Source organism: Leptonychotes weddellii, chromosome 9 (assembly GCF_054177405.1).
Source record: "Leptonychotes weddellii isolate Sample4059 chromosome 9, ASM5417740v2, whole genome shotgun sequence".
NCBI classification, from domain to species: domain Eukaryota; kingdom Metazoa; phylum Chordata; class Mammalia; order Carnivora; family Phocidae; genus Leptonychotes; species Leptonychotes weddellii.
In genome coordinates, this window is record NC_138377.1 from 74,782,661 (window position 1) to 74,802,395 (window position 19,735).

Sequence of the window (19,735 nt, forward strand, 5' to 3'; positions counted from 1 at the left end):
ATTTCAACTTGGTTAGATTTTAGTTATTTTATTTCTCCAGAAAGGGTTTCTCTAGTATCGTCCATGCTTTTTTCAAGCCCAGCTAGTATCTTATTAATCGTCATTCTGAACTCTAGTTCTGACATCTTACTAATGTCCGTATTGATTAGGTCCCTTACTAATGTCCATATTGATTAGTCAGTACTGCCTCTTGTTCATTTTTTTAGTTGTTTTTCCATCTTGTCATTTTGCCCAGAGGAGAATAGATGAATGAGAGAACAAAATGCTAACAGGGTAACAACGACCCCAGAAAAATATACACTTAACAAATCAGAAGCAACCTGAAACTGGGGGAAAAGAAAGGGAAAGAAAGAAAAAAGGGGAAAAAAAGAATATGATCAAATATGATAGGCTGGTGAATAGATCAGTGCCACACACTAGATTTTGGGCGTATTTTGGTCTGTTAGAAGAAATTGCCTCCCAAAATTTCAAAGAAAGAAAAACTTATATATGTACAAAAATAAGGGTAAATATGATGAAGGGATAGAATATGACTGTAAAGATGAAAATTATAAAAGATTTTATAAAAGGAATTAATAAGATAAGAAGTTGGTTGAAAAATGAAAGAAGAGAAACTAAAGAAAAAAAAAAGGGAGAGACTGTGATCAGGCAGGAGACTAGAACAAAGCCATACACTAGGGATTTAGGGTATATTTTGGTCTCTTAGAAGAAACTGTATCCCAAAATTTTAAAGAGAGAACAACTTATATATATACCAAAAATAGGGTTAACTACAATGAAGGGATAGAATATGACTCTAAAAATGAAAAATAAAAAAGATTTTTTAAAAAAGGGATTGATAAGATGTTGGTTGAAAAAGGGAAAAAGAAAAATTCAAAAAAAAACAAAAGACAGTTAAAAAAAATTAACTTTGAAAGACTAAAGAATCATGGTAACAAAGCCATGGATTCTATGTGAATTATTCCCCTAGCGCTGGCGTTCTGCCATTCTCATTGATGGGTAAACTTGGTCTTGGGGGGCGGTTCTTGCTGATTTTCTGGGGGAGGGGCCTGTTGCCATGGTTCCCAAATGTCTTTGCCAAAGGCGGAATTGCCCCGCCCTTGCCCGGTCTGGGCTAAGTAATCTGCTCGAGTTTGCTCTCTGGAGCTTTTGTTCCCTGCAAGCTTTCCGTATAGCTTTGGAGGATGGGAGTGAAAATGTCGGCCTCCCAATCTCCACCCCAGAGGAGCCAAGAACTCGGGGCCCCACTCCTCAGTGCGCCCCCAGAGAAAAGCAGTCAGTCACTTCTGTCTCCCCGGTCTCCGCCCACACTCCGTGATCACCGGTCCTGTGACCAAGCATTTCTATCTCTGGCACCTGACCCCATGTGGAGTCTCCAAACCCCGCAGATCCCTGCAGTGCACTCCCGCACCTCTCCTCCTGGGGGAGGAAGGGAGTCTCCCTGGATCTGCCACTTGTTGGGTCCCTGCTGGAGGAGCACTGGCCCAACTGTGCTGCAGATCACAGTTTATGACAACCCGGAGCCGAGAGCCCGTGCCTCAGCTCCGTCTCTGCAGCCGGCTTCCCGGCTCTGATACCTGGGAGCTCTGCCGCACTCAGGCACCCCCGGTCTTCCTGTGACCCCGAGGGTCCTGAGACCACACTGTCCCGTGAGGGTTCCACCCCCTGCTTAGCTACTGGAGTGCGTCCCTCAGCAGAGCAGACTTCTAAAAGTTCCGATTTTGTGCTCCGTGGCTCTATCACTTGCCAGAAGCGGCCGAAGGGGGCCCCCCCCCACACCGGTCTATCCTCCCGAATATCACCTCGGATTCACTTCTCCGCATGTCCTACTTTGGAAGACATTTGTATTATGATACTAGGAGAGTGGACACGGATGTAGCAGGGTGCGTGACACATAGCAGACGCTCAAACCATGCAATGGCAGGGACAGGGCGGGGTCGTAAATGTTGAGGGGAATGTGCTGAATCAGCCTTCCTCAGGAGCCCCACTTATTGGTCAGTGAAGAGAAAACCTTAAATAGATAAATGCCACTGGTAATTTAGTGGGCTACAAAAATTGAACAGTGTCTTTAGGTAGTTATCAGTGGATCCAGATCCGCCCACCAGCTTCTACTGTGGGTGCGCATGTGAGGTTGGAGGCGTCCAGCAGTTGGAGAGGAGGCAATGTTCTTGTGTCCCTCTGGCAGCTACGGTCTCAGCGGTGGCTCCAGGCTGAGCTCTGTGGGGAAAGCCTCTTCCTTCTGTGGGTCTAGGCCTCGCTCATAAGGAGCACTGGCCATGGTGGTCCCTTGGCCTCCTATGGACCCCTCTGTCCCTGCCTCACCCTCTGTCTGGCCCCAGGGTTGGTGGGTTGATCCTGGGCCTTGACCATAGGGTCCCCTTACCAGGTCCCAGTAGGCCCCACTTCATAGTTGCAGTGGTCAACCAGCATCCACCACACAAGGCAATGAGGGCTTCTTGGGGGGATGACCAATCCTCCCAAGGACACCACTCTACCTCTTGACCAGACTGACTGCCCCATAGAATCACTAGGACCCCTGCCATTGACTTCTGTCAGAGTCACAAGTGAAGAGTGGTCAAGGGTCCCGCCCCAGTGCTTCCCTCAACCTCCCTGCCCCACACCCTTCCCACCCTTCCTGTAATCCCCCAGTCCTCAGTGAGCAGGCTTTCTTCCCCTTTTCCTGACTCTCCCTCCTTTCCAGAAGTCTCTGTGGTCCAATAGACGACTCCTGCTCCTAATATGCTGCCGTGGATGGAGATACGGTCAGCTCTGGCCCTGACAGAGTGGTCAGCCCCTGCCTCCCCTGGTATCAGAAACCTCCTGACTCACACTGAGAGGCAGCTGGCCATTAAAACATAATGGTTCAATATCTGTGAGAGTGTTGTCCTCACGGTGTGGTGCAGAGCTTGGGCTGTGGAGTCACACTAGGGTTTGATACCTTTCTCTGTCCTTTGCCAGCCCTGTGACCTTAGACCAGTTTCTTAACCTCTTAAGACTTGAGTTTCTTCACCTAAGGAGAAAAAAATTATGAGGAGTAAATAGCATGCTTAGCAGACCCTTGGAAAGGATGAGGTTGGAGCAATGTTGACCATTAGAGACTTTATGATTCTTTCTTCCCTTTTGCCCTCGTCATCCCCATGCCTGACATGGCTCAGCAATGAGGCTGCATGATTGGGGAAGAGGCAACCACACAAAGGCATTGTATTTAATCTTAATATTTTCATTTTATATATATATATAAAATCATTTCAAAAAATGTTTGGAAACATAAAGGAAAAATCCATCATAATCCCTTAATACAATAACTGTCCCTTTTAGTCTTTTTTCTTCTTGGATAATGTTGATAGAGTGGTGCTTATAATATTTATACCAGACCTATGTCCAGGGTTTTTTTTTTCTTAACCTAAAATTATAGTCATAAATATTTTCTGGGCTGATACTTAAGTTTCACAATTGTCACTTCAATGGCTGAATCCTATTCCATTGTGTGCCTGTACTATAATTTATTAAGATTTATGGTGAAATGCTAGAGTTTTTATAGGTGCTTTATTTTTGCAAACTTGTGTGGAATTTCTCAGAAACTTGTCAGTTGGTCATTCCCTAAGACCTTCTGAAATATCTGAACAAGATATGAAGAAACACAGCTCTGTAAGAGGGGGTTTAACGTTAGGGAGTGTATGTATTGGCGGGGGCACGTATTTTGGGGGAGAATGTGTGTGTATTTGGTGACAGAGAAGTCCTTGATTACTTATACGGCAAATTTAGTGGGAACCACAAGGACCCACCAATCTTCAAATAGCTCCTCTTCTGCCCTCCATTTTGGTCCTGGAAGGGTTTCCCTCCAGGACCACCATGTGGATTTTGTCTTTGTCCTTCTAGAGCCCCCTTAGAGGCCAGCATCACTGGGTAGCATATTGTCATCCAGCAATACTTCAGCAAAAATCAGTTTATCAGACTAGTTGTAGATCAGTTTTCAGAGTCACCATTTCCTGCACTGCATTCTTAGGTAACTTGTCCTGTGGCTCGTTACATATCTCTCATCTCAAGAAGACCAGGAATCACATCCAAAGCATTTATTCATTCGTTGGACAAATATTTATTGAGCTCCCACTGTGTTCCTAGTGTTGTTCTAGGAGGGAGATAGAGCACTGAGCAGGTCAGACAAGATCTAGCTCCCTTCAAACTTACATTCTAATGGGAGAGACAGACAATAAGCAAATAGGTAACCATTTCTGTGTCACAGGTAACAGAACAAAATATGTGATCATGAGGGACCAGCAGCAGGGAGGGGACATCAATAGGATGGTAACATTTGAACCCAGACCTGAACCATGAGAAGACTGATGGGAAAATGTTCCAGAGAGAGAGCAAATTCTACGTGCAAAGGCCCTGAGGCAGGTACAAGGTTGATCTGTTCTGGAAACAGAGAAAACCAGTGTGTCTGGGGAGAAGAGAGCAGGGAAAGAAAGGAAGAAGTCGGTGGTAGAAGACAAGGTCAGAGCCTTATGCTGGCCCCGATGTCACAGAGGCGGCTTTCATGTTGTTCTGAAGCAGTGGGGGGCCACCAGAGGGTTTTCATCGGAGGGGCAGCTTTATCTGATTTGTGTTTCACATAGATCGCTTTGGTCGGTCTGTGGAGAATGGGCTGCCTGGGAGACAAGAGGGGAAATAGCGAGACAAGTGAGGAGGCGTCTGCTGTAGTCCAGGAGGACATAGCCGAGGCTCGATTGGGGTGGTCATGGTAGACAGTAGAGGTGGACAGATTCTGGATTTTTCTGGAGGTGGGACTTACAGGACTTGCTGTCACTTGGATGTGGAATGAGAAATCAGTGATGCCTCCTAGGTTTTGCCTTAATAAGTGGAGGGGGGTACCCGTACTCAGCTGGGGAGCACCAAGGTAGAAATGGGTCCAGGGTGGAGGGGACTGGAGGTGTCTGTCTTGGACATTTTAAATTTAAGATGCCGGATATATACCCAAGTAGAGATGTCAGATGGGCAGTTGAAAATACAAGTCTGGGACTCAGGAGGTAGGGTAGGGAGATAATCTGTTTGAATACATAAAGCAGAGTATAGATGGTTTTTAAGGCCAGAGAGCTGGATGGGATCTCCAAACGATGGGGTGAAGAGACGGAAGAGAAGAGGCATACGTCTGTGCTCTCCTGCTCCCTACCTTCTGGATGCCTGGCAGAAGCAGGGGAGCCATCAGAGGAGACTGAGAAAGAAGAGCCCATGAGGCTGGAAGATACCAAGGAGGAGGTGGTGTCCTGGGAGCCCAGAGACTTGCTCTATAAATGCCCCATACTATTATCGGAGCAGGTTGTTGGTAAAAAGCACAAGCTTTGTGCCACTTACTCATGTCTCATCTGGCACAGTCCTGGAACATTGAGAGATGGGCCCCTGGCTGGCTGGCTGGATGGCTAGCTGCCAAGAGCCACATGGCTCCCATTATCTCTGACATCAAGGCTGATACCTCCAGCAGGCTGCAGAGCCCGGGCTAAATTAGGCCCCACCCTCGCCCCTTCCCTACTCCCGTTACACGCCCTGTGGCCCAGTAGGGCTCGCTCCCTCGGTGCCGCCCACCTGGCATGAGGCAAGCTCCTTCCCACCTCTTCTGGATTCTGCTGCTTCCCCTCCTGGAGAGCCCTTCTCTCCTCCTGCTGCTTTTCCTTCCAGGCCTACTCAAGGCTCAGTTCCCCAGTCTCTCCCCGCCTGCCTCCCACTTTGCTATTTGGTAGATCTCCCTTCAGGACCACCCCTATGGTTACACATTTCCCTGCCAGGTGACGGAAGCCCACTGGACGCCCCTTCCCCGCCCTTCATATCTAGCCCATTTTCCTCCTGCGTAGGGTCTGGCCCGACATCCCTCTCGAATCCCACCACTTCTCTCCATTTCTGCCCCTTGCCCTGGCCCAATTCACCATTTCCCATCTGACCCACTGCAACCCATCTTCCCACCTTCCAGTTCTGTTCCCTCCATTCTGCACATGGTAGCCAGTGACCATGTTCACATCACTTCTCCACTTAATATCTGTCAATGGCATCCAATCCTTAAGATAAAATACCAAATCCTTACCACATCTTCAGGACCTCATGTGATTCAGCCAACTGCCCACATTCCCAGGCATTTCTCACTTTGTCACTCCCTACTTAGGATGCTACAGACACACACCTTCAGCTCCTAAATGCACCAGCTTTTACAACCGCTCGGCACCTTGTACATGCTGTGCCTGCAGCCCATGTGGGGCTAACTCTGATCTTTCTTTAGGTTTAGCTTAAAGGCTGCTTCCTCCAAGAGCTCATCCCTGACTCTTCCCCCAGGCAAAATCCGGTACCCTTGCTTTTCCTTGATCAGACTTACCAGAATTTATTATTATAAATTGCTTTTCGCTTATTTGTCCATTGCCTAGCAACCGTACTTCACCGCTCCACAAGAGCAGGTGCCACATCCGACTTGACACCCAGAACCTACAGTATAGTATAGCGTCTAGCACTAACAGGGGCTCAAAGGTCGTCGCCATCAATGAGCAAAGCTTTCCCTGACTTCTCTTGCTCAAACTGACTCTTCGGTTCTTTGCCTTTAGTTAGCTCTTCCCAATTTATTTGTCTCATAGCAGAAACATTAAAAATAGCAATAGCTACAATATATTAAGGTTTATTATATGCCGGACTCTGCACGCCTGTCGTGTGTGTGTGTGTGTGTGTGTGTATCTTCACAATAATCCTGTGAAATAGATGCTATTAGCCCCATTTTACAGATTAGGAGAATGAGTCTCAGAGAAAGTGATCTCCTAATGCTATGCAGCTAGTAAGTGTCACAGGCAAGATAGGAATTCAGGCCTCTCGGACTCCAAAACTCATTCTTTCCTCTACATTTGTCTGTGTGGGTGTTGTGTCCGGCTAGTCTGTGAAAGGTTGTTGTTGTAAGTGTTTTGTTAGTGGCCTCTTTGGTTTGTGGTGGTTGCTGTTGTTTTGGTTTGGTTTGGTTTGGTTTGGTTGTTTTTTTGTTTTGTTTTGTTTTTGGTATCTTCCATCTCTATGCTGCAGGTCCCCATAAGTACCTGTCGTTTACGTGTCACCTTATGATGAGTGCGTCAGCAGGCAGGTGAGAGCCATGCAGGACAAAATTTTCCAGATGTCTGTCGGAGCTGCCCTGGGAGGTGAGGGCCAGGGCTGGGTCTAAGAAGGGCAGGGCAGATGGCCATCTACAGAACCTGACTTATGGGGGCCCAAAGACCCACCGTCTCCTAATCTCTCCCCTACCAGGCCAGACTGGCCTTGTCCCACCCTCTCCTCCCTGCCCAGTGAAATTCCCATCACGGGAGTCGCTTACATGTTAGGCGACAAAGGCTGGCCTGACCTTCAGAAGGCCTCTCCCTCAGACGTTTCAAGCTGCTGAAGGGGTTAGCCAACTGTCCCCTGGATCAAGGGTGTGTCTGGATAGGGAGTAACACAATCTCAAAGCTGAAGCAGATCATCTAGATTTTAGAGCTATCTCCTGCACAGTAGAGGAATCTCTTCTGTGCTCCCAGGCAGGTACCCCTCGCATAATTCCAGCAATGGAAATTTCATACCTCCCATGTGACCAAGTTCTTTCTTACACTGAGGTCAAATCTACTCACCCACAAAGGCGCATTTCCACCACCAGGTGTGACACAACATCAGTCGAATCCTTTTCTGTACTTGACAGCCCTTTACGTACCCTGAGTTAATTTCCATGTTTGGCGGTGGCAGGACCCTGCTGTCCCGGGCTCTGCTTTGTGCTCCAGTCAAGTTTTCAGTGAGCCTTGGCTTTGCTCCCTGCCTCATCCCCTCGTGGTTGTTCCAGCTGGGGGAAAGAGGAGGATCCAGATGGTGAGCAGTAGGCCAGCTGCTTGGTGGGAGGAGGAGAGGGCCTCTGAGCACTTAAGGAAAAATTCGTCCCTGACCTTGTCCTTGCTCAATGCTTCCTGCTACTCTCAGAGAATAGGCCCAAGAGAATACACCTGTGTACTTTTTACAATTAACATATGTAAATATCCTGTATGATGACAGCGCGGAGTAAGCTTGAAGTCCAGTAGTTTTCCTTTCCTTGTCTCTTTATTATTTAACATATAAGTTCTTTAACACACAATCATTTTATCTATTTATTTAACATACAGTAATCCTACTTTTTTTAAAAATTTGGTTTTCTGTCAAGAACATGTAAGATATGTTCAGGATAGGTACTAAAAATTTTTAAAGTTTAATAAAGAAAATAAACATTCCCAACAATCTCATCATCCAGAGATAACTTCTTGAACCCTTAAGAGATTTCCTTTCAGTTCTTTTTTTAGGCACATAGATACATAGAAATCAGTTTTATTTATATATACATGCAATATTGAGCTCACATTGCAAAACTTTTCTACCTATCAGCAAATAGTAATTGTTTTCCTTTGCCATTAGAAAAAAAGGATATTAAAAAATGGCGACAATTATCATCACATCATCTAAGTGTGATCATATCCGCCAATTTCTCTGAGATGCTGTATTACCTCAAAGCCTAGAAAACATGTCATTAATATCCAAACTACAATGATCCCTCTCTCCTCTTTGCCAAGTTGGCAGACATTTCAGTTATTTCCCCAAGATTTCTCTCCAAGCAACTCAGAGAATTCCCAAGCTGCTGTCCTTGTCCATGAGCTGGTTCCCCTATCACTTTTCTGCTAACTCTAGACTTCTCTACAGAAGTATCTCTGCTGATTTGCCCAGGCGAAGGAATGCACCTGCCTGGTCAGGATTAATGAGGAGAATTCCCCCAGAAAAGTTACCAGGTTATCAACTATCACTTGGTAATAAGCCTCTCTCAAACCCCCCCCACACACACACAGGGAATCAGTTCCCCCCCAGATAGACCCATGGCAGCAAGGTGAACAAAGAAGTTTCAACATTATTCCTGTACCTTAGATTTCAGTAAGCTAAGTGCTAATACTGAGTCCCAGACACCAGTCCAACCTTCTCTCATTTCTATGGGCATTTCCTCCCTGGGACTCCCAATGTCCTTTCCTGCCATCTGACCTCAAATGGGTCTCTTGAGGTCTCTTCAGTTCATCATAGACATGTCAATAATTTGCATGCCAATGGGTAGGGGTCAGGGTCCCAACCTCCTTTTTCCACCAGGAGGCTTCTCTGCTCCTACATAAATTTATGAATGCAACTGGATTCCTAAGAGAGAGTGCTACCCAGCTCCACTCAGCAACGCCCAAGGCCCAAAAGCCATGGCTATATTAAGAAGGGAATGACTGCTACCTCTGTTCATCAATGTCTTCTAAGGCATAGTCCTTGTTAAGTTAACAACAACATGTTAAGCTAACAACCAGCTGCCTCATGGACAAGGACAACATCCTGGGAATTCTCTGAGTTGCTTGGAGAGAAATCTTGGGGAAATACTGAAATCTCTGCCAATTTGGTGAAGAGGAGAGAGGGATCATTATAGTTTGGATATTAATGACATGTTTTCTAGGCTTTGAGGTAATACTCACAGAATCAAAAATTGGTGGATATGATCACACTGAGATGATGTGATGATAATTGTAATCATTTAAAAAATTTTTTTTTTCCTAATGGCAAAGGAAAACGATTACTATTTGCTGATAGGCAGAAAAGTTTTACAATATGAGCTCAATACTGAATGCTAAGCTAACAACCAACAACAAAAATGAAAGGCAGTTAGAGGAATAATGCTACATAGAATATCTCTGAGGATTTGTATAAGAGTTTCTGTACAATCAATTCCTAGAAATAGAATTGCTGGATATAAGTTCATGCAAGTTTTAAATATTAATAAAGATTACCAAATTGCCCTCTAAAAAGATCGTGCTGATTTACATTTTATCAACAAAGTCTTGTAGAGTCTTCCCCATACCCTGACCAACATGAAGCCTTGTCAACTTCTCATCCTTGCCAATCTGATAGATGAAAAATGGCATCACTTTTTTGTTTTAATTTACATTCTTATTATTCGTGATAATCTCTTATAGGCTTATTGCATATTCCAATGATCCCGACTTTGTCGAACATTAGAATCACCAGGGAAGCTTTTAAAACTCCCCGTGTCCAGGTCCCATGTCACATCAAGTCCATCAGAATATCTGGGAGCCAGGCATCAATATTTGTTTAATGATCTCCAGTTTAATTCTAACATTTATCAAAGCTGGGGAGATGCTGACATGGAGAAGCATGGGCATAACCACCAGCGTGTCTGTACCTTTTGTCAATTTTTCTATTGAATTGTTTGCTCTTTAGTATTTATTTGAAAGAGCTTTCTGTTTACTGGGAAAATTAACCCTTCGTCATAACTTTGACAAATATTTTTACGAATTAACCTTTTAGTATTGTCTGTGGTTGTTTTGATACAGAGAAATTTAATAGGTCTATAGTCAGAATTATTGATTTGTTTCCTCCATTGCATCTCAGTTTTGGATCTCATTTCCTCACTGATGATAAGACAATAACTAATTAGGTTATATTTAGTTTTGAAATTTATTTTAATGTAAAGAGTGAGGTATGGATCCAGCTTATTCTTTCTCCATATGGCAAAATAGTTATTTTTTTTCAGAAAGCAGTTAATTTTCCAATATAATATTAGCGTGCCTGGGTGGCTCAGTTGATTAGGTGTTTGCCTTTGGCTCAGGTGTGATCCCAGGGTCTGGGGATTGAGCCTTGGGGGGGGGGTTGGGGGGGGGTCCCTGCTCAGCAGGGAGTCTGCTTCTCCCTCTTCCTCTGCCCCTTCCCCTGCTCGTGCTCTCTCTCTCTCTCTCAAATAAATAAAATCTTCAAAAAATACTTTTTTCCAATATAATATAAAAAAATCCATCTTTCCCCTATTAATTTGTAATGCTATCATCTTCACACGTAACTTTCTTATTTATTTCCCCTCAAGTTTACTTACTATATTTTCTTTGCTATTGTGTATGGGATCTCATTTCCTCTGGTGGTTATAATTTTTATGGGAATATTTATGATTTTTGCTTATTTTTTTAATTAGCCATCCTTATTATGCCCTAAATTCAAATAGATACATGCATACATTCTCTTTATAGTTCTCTAGTGACTGCATAGAATTTAATCATAGGAATGTGCCACAATTTTTATATTGATATATCTACCAATATTGAACATTTGGATGATTTTCAACTCTTAACCATCAAAAATTTAGATGCAATTAACGTTTTTAAGCAGTAGCATTTTTTTCTCCCAGTGTGAGTTTCCAAGAGTAGAATTACTTGGGCATGAATAGTTTTATAGCTTCTGATAATTCCTGCTGTATGCTATTAAATATTGATGGTCATTGGTTTGACTATGGTAAAGAAGGACTGAGGCAGGGGAATTGATAAAAAAAAGTCCCAAGAATATGGGTGGGAGAAAGTAAAAGATCTTGAAAAGTTACCCAGGATTACTAATAATCAAGGATATACACATTAAAACCACAATGAGATACCATTTCATACCCATTGGATTAGCATAACTCAGAAAGTCAGCCAATACTCCTGGGTATACCCCAATGGGAACCCTCTTCCATGGTGATGGGAGTATAAATCAGTAAAAATACTTTGGAGAACAATTTGGCAATATCGAGTAAAGTTGGTGGTAATATACCTTATAACCCAACAATTTCTACTTCCAGGGGGATATATACTAAAGAAACACGACACGTACAGGCAAGCTCACAGTAGGGTTAGTGCTACTATATACTTCATTGAATCTAAGGTACATCATTCTCTAAGGGAAAACATTGCCAATTAAAGTATAACACATCATTGGTTTTAATAAGTATCTCTTAATTCAGAGATTTTTTAAATGTGAAAAAATGCATGCTTTAGAATTGATAAAATATAGTAATAATAAAAACTTAGACACAACTTAAGTGTCTATCACACAAAAACGTGTAGATAAATTGTGGTATACTTTACAGCTCTGAAAATGAATGAGCCAGATCCATACTTATCAACATAAGCAAATTCTATAAACATAATGTCTAGTGGGGAAAAAAAACCAAGTTTACTGTAGAATACATATCCTTTACGTGATATCGCTTATATAAAGTTTAAAACATGCAAAGTGATACAAAATGGAGCTTAGAAATACAGACGTATTTAGAAAAAGAATAAAGAAATGCCTCAGAATGATGGATAGAAATCCAGGATTGTGGCTACCCCCAGGAGAGAGGGGAAATGACCATGTAAGCGGCACACAGGGGGACTTAACTCTGTTACCACTGTTTTATTTTTTACTCTGGGTAGTGGATTTATGGATGTTCACTTTGTTACTCTCTATACATTTTGTATGTCATAAAATTGCTTAATACTTTTTTAAAAGGAGAAATTCAAATTAGAAACTAAGCCGGGGAAGATGTGCTTTGCTGGGAGGCTGATTCATGTGGGCACGAAAGCAATTTCTCCCTCCCTCCCCCCATCCTCTCCCAGCTGGATGTCTTTGGGTTAAAAGGTCATCCTGAAGGTCAAGTGTTGAGCTCATTTGTGAGTTCTTATCCCGACTTGCTCAGGATATGATTTCCATTTCCTGGGGTCTTTCTGCCATCTGTTTCTTCCTATGCATTATCTCCGGGCCTGCCCCATCCTGCCTGCCTTTCCCTTCCGTCAACTCAGCCTTACTCACTGGGGAAGGATGGCTGCCTCTTTCCACTCCCAGCCGGAAGGAGGAAGAATCATAATTCCTATGATTAAATTCTAGGCAGTCACTAGAGAGCTCTTGCCCCTGCTCTAGGCAGGAACAGTAACCAATGCTCTCTCTCCATTCCAGTGTACCTGGTGTTGAGATGGAATGATGAAGGCGATGGTTGGTCCTCCTATGACTAGGAAAGGCTTAACCTATGCAGGGATGTCACAAAGGCAACAGGTATGTGCGTGGGAGGTAGCAGTAGCATACAGTTGACTTCCAGAGTCAGGGACCAACAAGAGATCTCAGCAAATCCTTGAAACAAGAGGAGGGATGGGAGCAGATGGGAGAAAGCACTTGGAACAGTTCTTCCCCATTATGCCTGAAAGAGACCCCTGAAAATAAAAGCACAGACATGTACCTCCTACCCTAGATGTGTCCTGGAGGAGATAAGGTCTCCCTAATCTAAAGACATAAAGGACTCAGTTCAGGAGACAGAGAATACAACCCAGGTAGTCCTCCCCTCCCTTCTCCCTAATGGAGAGCCCCGAGTAGAGTCCTGCCACAGAGGTGGTGGCCAGGTGTATTAGTCAGAACCCCTTCAGTCATGAGTGGCAGAGTAACAGAAGCTGGATTCAAGTAAGTATGAGGTCTCTTGGGTCAGGGGATGCCTTTATTGTCTCAGGTAATTGATAAGTCCAAGGGATATGTGGGCTTCAAGCATAGCTGGATCTAGTGGCCCAGACCACATCCTCAGAACTTTCTCTTTTTCTCCGTATCTCTCAACCTTGCTTTTTTTCTTTTTTTTTTTTTTAAAGATTTTATTTATTTATTTGACAGAGAGAGACACAGCGAGAGAGGGAACACAAGCAGGGGCAGCAAGCAGAGGGAGAAGCAGGCTCCCCGCAGAGCAGGGAGCCCGATGTGGGACTCGATCCCAGGACCCTGGGATCATGACCTGAGCTGAAGGCAGTCGCTTAACCAACTGAGCCACCCAGGCGCCCAACCTTGCTTTTTTTCTATGTCAGCTTAGTTTCTTATGCTAAGCCCTTCTATGGGGTGATGTCTCAAAGCTTACGTCTTCCTTAGAGTTCATAATCTAGAGAAAAGAATAATATCTTTTTCTCCCTCCCACTAATCTTCCTCTTCCCCCATATAATCCTAAAAAAGAAGAAGCAGGAAAAGATCTAATTGTTCCTGAACTAATCTCTGAATCTAAGGGGATGGGAATGCTGACTAGCCAGGCTGGCCAGGGCCCCACCTCTGAGGAAAGAGGAAGATTCCCCACGATTGACAACTCCATAAAATCCCAAATGTGCTTTTATCAGAAGAAGGGGAAAGGAATTCTGGGGTCATTATGTGCACATACCAGGATCCCCCACACAGACTCAATTGCCTCTTAACCTCAGAATTGGCTTGAATACGTGAAATTGTTCCATATAGATTTTGTTTAAATACTGCAAAATAAAACCAGAATACAGTCAAATTATTTTATCTCAAATAATTATAAATCTAGGAGTAATTATAAATACTCATAAATACAAATAATTACAAATTGCAGGTGTGGCACACCAGGTTTGTCTCTGCTTTAAAAAATATTTTCAAGGGGCCCCCTGGGTGGTACAATCAGTTGATCTTCCAACTCTTGATTTCAGTTCAGGTCTTGATCTCAGGATCATGGGATCCAGTCCCACACTGAGCCCTATGTCAGCCTTGGAGCTCAGTGAGGAGTCTGCAAAACTTTCTCTCTCTCTCTCCCTCTGTCCCTCCCTGCTCTCTCGCTCACTCTCTCTCTCTCTCTCAAGGGAATAAATAAATCTTTAAAAAAAGATTTTTTTTCAAGAAAAGTTAGAAATAATGGAGCCAGTCATCCTAGTTTGCCCAGGATTCTGGTTTTAGCACTGAAAGTCCCTTGTCCCAGGAAACCCCTCATTCCTTGGCCAACCGGGTCATTTGGTCACCCTAAATGAGCCTTTATTGTTTGCAGAAAACGGGAGCTAAGGGCTCCAAGCCAGGTACAACAGGGGCCTGGTCTGCACTATTGGCGCCCAGAGTCCTTCCCTCTGAGGATGTGCATCACCAGAAAGAGGACTGGCACCCCCTACTCCTACCCACCACACCCCTACAAAGGCATGCACACAGAGGGAAGAGGGAGGTGTCACCTGCACTTGGCAGGAGATGGCTACAAGCCTGCCAACTCCCACACACTCGGGACACGAGGCCTGAGCCCAGCCCCCCCAGGGCCCACTCTGGACAGAGCTGGAGGACCAAGCTAGCAGCAGGAGGCAGCTCTGCCAGAGGGCTGGAGGCAGGCGGGGAGAGGGCTCCCACCCCTCTGCTCCTCACAGACCCAAGGGCCCCTTCTGCCTGCTGTGCTTGGGTCACCCCCATCTTCAGGCTTGCCCAGGCCCAGCCTGGATTATAGCAACCCAGCTGCAGAGTCGGCCCCAAGGGCGGCCCCACCCACGCCACCGCCAGGAATGCCCTTTGGCCCAGTGCAGCTTCCCGGCAGCTCCCCTCTGCCCTCCAGGCCGGGGCCCTGGAGCCCACCAGCCACCAACCAGCCAGCGCTTGTAAGGGGGCTGGGCGGGGGTAGAGGAGGGCAAGAAGCCAGGGGTGAGTGGGCCTCCCAGAAGTCACTGCTGTGTCAGTCACCTGCACCACGCACCACTTCCTCCGTGCAAATTCTTTAACTCAAACCCTGGTCACGACACCAACATCGACCAAGTACCACTAAAAAAAATCCTCAGGGTATTTTGCCTGAACCAGTTACAAGGCTTACACGAACCCCGAGTCTGGCAGAGCAAGCAGGGCTGAGGCTTGTGGGGACAGGTGGAAATGGGTCTTTAGGGTCACGTTCTAGGACCCCCAGGGGCTGACGACACGAATCCAGTTTGTGGCTCAGGAGCTTGAACCGGACGGAACCGGTGGGGAATTATGTTCCTCTGCTAGAGCTGGTCTAGAACCAAATTCAGGTGAAAGAGCACCACAGGTGCCTGGGGGGCTCCATCAGTTGAGTGTCCAACTCTTGATTTCGGCTCAGGTTATGATCTCAGAGCCGTGAGATCGAGCCCTGCTTCGGGCTCTGTGCTCAGCCGGAGGTCTGCTTGAGATTCTCTCTCTCCCTCTCCGCCCCCAAAATAAATAAATAAAATCCTTAAACAAAGAAAAAAGAGCGCCAGTGAATGGGATAGACTAGATCCATCGGATGCAGTTCTTAAAACAACAGCACCAGTACAAACAGCCCTGACACATTACCCCAGGGCTGAGCTTGCTAGAAGACTCCCCCCAGTCCTCTCCCTGTGGAGTCTGGGGCCCCCCAGGTTCCCTGACTGAGAAGCAGATGTCAAGAGACTTGGAAGAGTTTGGGGGGTGCTTGGTCAGCCAGCTTTAGACCAAGAAAAGTGAGGGCCGCTTGTTACCCTTCTGTGGGTGAAGCCAGGAGCTCCCTCCACATCCGTCCTATGGGTTCCTGTGGGATGGGAAGGCCAAAGGGAAGGGTGAGGGGAGGGGAAGAGAAGACAAGAGAAAAGAGTGAGAGTGGAGAAGGGCTGAGGATGGGAGGCTCTGTTCTGGGGCCTGGGATTGTCACATGAGCCCCTAGCTCTGGGTCACTTTGTAAAAATCATTCAGTCCTAGCCATTCAGCTCATAGGTATTTTCCCAGGAGAAATGAAAACATATATTTGCACAAAAACCTGTGTGCGAATGTTTACCACATCTTTATTCATAAGTGATAAAAATTGGAAACAGCTTTGTCCTTCAACTGATGAATGGACAAACGAATTGTAAATATTTTTACAATGGAATACTACACAGCAATGAAAAAGAACACACACAATACAGCTACATGGGTAGATCTCAAAAACCTGACATTACACAAAAGAAGTCAGTCACAAAAGACTGAGCACTCTGACCCATTTATGTGGAACTCCAGGAAAGACACCTCTAATCTGCAGTGACAGCAAGTAGATCGGTGGCACGCTGGGGCCAGGGGAAAGGCCAAGGACTGACCGCAAAGGGCTATGAGGCAGCATTTGGAAAGGATGCAAATGATCTACATCTTGATTGTGGTGGTGATTACACAGCTGTGTATGTTTGGCAAAACTCATCAAATAGGTGTGTTTTATTGGACTAAGTTATACCTCCAAAAGTTGATTTTTAAAGTAAAAAAATAAGTCAATCCACCAAATGGTCACTTTACCAAAAGCACAACCATCCTACCAGGCCATCCGCAAGTGCCCCATCATGCAGCATCCCCTGAGCTGGGGCCTCAGCCTCCCCAAGCCCGGCTGCGTGGTTCCGGCCATCAGCCCACACGGCCCCACCCTCTCCCACAGGCCCACAGCCCTCCTCGCTCCGGGAGCCTTGCAGAGTTTCCATGAATCTGCCCTGGCCTCTTTCGTCTGCCCTCCAGTGGGCAAAGGGCACCGCTGGGAGACCACATCTCCCAGGCATCAGTGGGAAGCAGGACAGACGTGCTCTCGGCTTGGGGGTCTCCAGAGTCTCTAACTAGTAAACCCTTGCTACTGGATGGCGGAGGTGGGCGCACGCCATATCTGTTATTTATAGGAAAACTGAGGCCTAGAGAAATTCTGAAGCCATGTTTCTTGTTGTTTTTTTTTTAAGATTTTATTTATTTGACAGGGAGAGACACAACGAGAGAGGGAACACGAGCAGGGGGAGGGGAGAGGGAGAAGCAGGCTTCCCGCTGAGCAGGGAGCCCGATGCAGGGCTTGATCCCAGGACCCTGGGATCACGACCTGAGCCGGAGGCAGAAGCTTAATGACTGAGCCACCCAAGCGTCCCTGATGTGATATTTTTATACATTATGAAATGATTGGCATGATAAGTCTAGTTACCATCTGTCTGTCACCATACACAGTTATCCCGGGCACCTGGGTGGCTCAGTTGGTTAAGCGACTGCCTTCGGCTCGGGTCATGATCTCAGGGTCCTGGGATCGAGTCCCGCATCGGGCTCCCTGCTCCTTGGGAGCCTGCTTCTCCCTCTGCCCCTCTCTCACTCTCTGTCTCTCATGAATAAATAAATAAAAATCTAAAAAAAAAAAAATATTATTGATGATTCCCTAAGCTGTATGTTATATCCCCATGGCTTGTTTATTTTTATAACTAGAAGTTCGTACCTCTTAACCCCCTTTACCTCATTCATGAGCACCCCCTAAACCCTCTCCCCTAGTAACCAACAGCTTGTTTCCTGTATTTTTGAGTCTGGTTCTGTTTTCTTTGTTTTGTGTTTTAGATTCCACATATAAGTGAAATCATGTGGTATTTGTCTTTCTCTGACTTATTTCACTTAGCGCAATGCCCTCTAGATCCATCCACGTTGTTGCAGATGAAAAGATCGCACTCTTTTTATGGCTGAGTAATATTCCATTATATATATAATATATATATAATATAATATTATATATGTATATATATGACACCTCTTCTTATCCGTTCATCTATGGATGGACACAGAGTTTGATTCCATATCTTGACTATTGTCAGTAATGCTGCCATGAACATAGGGGTGCACGTATCCCTTCTGATTGGTGTTTTCATTTTCTTTAGATAAATAGTAGTGTATTACGGGATCATACGGTAATTTTAGTTTTAATTTGTTGAGGAACCTCCATACTGTTTTCCACAGTGGCTGCACCAGTTTGCATTCCCATCAACAAGGGCTCCCTTTGCTCCACGTCCTCGCCAACACTTGTTATCTACTGTCTTTTTGGTAACAGCCAATCTGACAGGTGTGAGGTGGTATTTCATCATGGTTTTTTTTTTTTTCATTGTTCAAAATCATCTCTATTTATTTGTTTACTTATTTAACCCTTCCCCTCACCCCCACCCACCGCCCCAAGGATAAGCTCCAAGAATGCTGTGGTCTCTTCCCTAGTACTTTGCAGAGCCTGGAATGCAGAAGATGCTCCGTTAGGATTTGCTGTAGCAATGAATTAGTCTCTTTCCATGCATAGGTGCCTTATCCTGCTTCTAGTGAAAGGTGAACAAAGATAAGGAGGAGGAAGGAGGAGACCTTTGAGTGTGTACTTAGTGGCTGTTTCAGATGTCCTTGATCTGATCCAATGCTCTTCCTTGGCTCAGGCACAAAGACTTCTGCTTGGTGGGGAAAGAGGGCTGGGCTTTGGGAACTGCAGCCCCGAACCCCCACCCCGAGCTCTCAAGCCTGCTGTGCCAACCCCCTCCTCCAGGGCCAGGCTCTTCCTGTTACTCTGTCTGCCCACAGACACAGGAGGAGAGGGCTTTGAGCGAGCCGATGACCGTGCCCCAAGCTGAAGACCTTGAGGGCACAGTCTTCAAGGGGTTCCCCTTGGCTTCAGGAGCTTCCTGGGGGACACGTGGACCGACTGGGGAGGAAGCTGGGGCCACCGTCCCACTGCGGGGTGGCAGGGTCCCCCCGGCGTGGGCCAGGTGTCCCCCACCCAGAGGGGCCCCCTGAGTCAGGTGGGGCCGGTTTTCTCCACAGAACAAGATACAGGTCTTCATTGGAGGAGTGACAGGTCCTAGATGGGGACTGGGGGCTCGGGGCGGCACTGGGGGTGCCACCAGGGAGAGCTGTTTGCCACGAGCACAGTCAATGACAAAAGTGAGGTGAGCGGTGGGGATGGCCTGATGGCAGGCCGGCTTCCCACCCGAGCTGGTCTCCAGATCTGTCTCAAGGCCCATGACTCTGGGGCTGGCTTGTTGGTCACTGGGGTCTTCCGAGTGGGGCGGGGGTCACAGCTGCTGCCACAGTGGAGAACTTCTAGCTCTGGGAGGAGGAGAACTTCTCAGCAGCCTCTTCCAGGATGTTCATCGTGGTTTTGATCATCTTTTTTTTTTTCTTAATCCCCTTGGTAAATCTTGCATTCTCAGGAGAGGATAATTCCTAATCAGAGTACCTCACTCGAAAGCAGTGTCTGTTCAGAGTCCGTTTCTCCAGAATCAGAGCCTAGTGAGGAGCCAATGTTCTCCCCCAGTGTAATGTCATCTGCTGCAGGTAGCTGGCGCCACGTGGGCTCCATGGCCAGGTGACTTTTGCCCGATACCCAGGCCCTCCCAACCATTTAAAGCAGCCATATGGAAAAACAGTGTCT

General features: G+C 45.9%; 1 protein-coding gene across 1 annotated transcript; it reads right to left on the minus strand.

The window, feature by feature from the left end:
* Positions 1-18,440: 18,440 nt before the first annotated feature.
* On the minus strand, positions 18,441-19,367 carry SRARP (steroid receptor associated and regulated protein; the record flags this gene model as incomplete). Its single annotated transcript, XM_006736641.2, has 1 exon — positions 18,441-19,367. A coding segment is annotated over one exon (501 nt), but the record flags the coding sequence as incomplete, so codon positions are not given.
* Between the last annotated feature and the right edge of the window lie 368 nt (positions 19,368-19,735).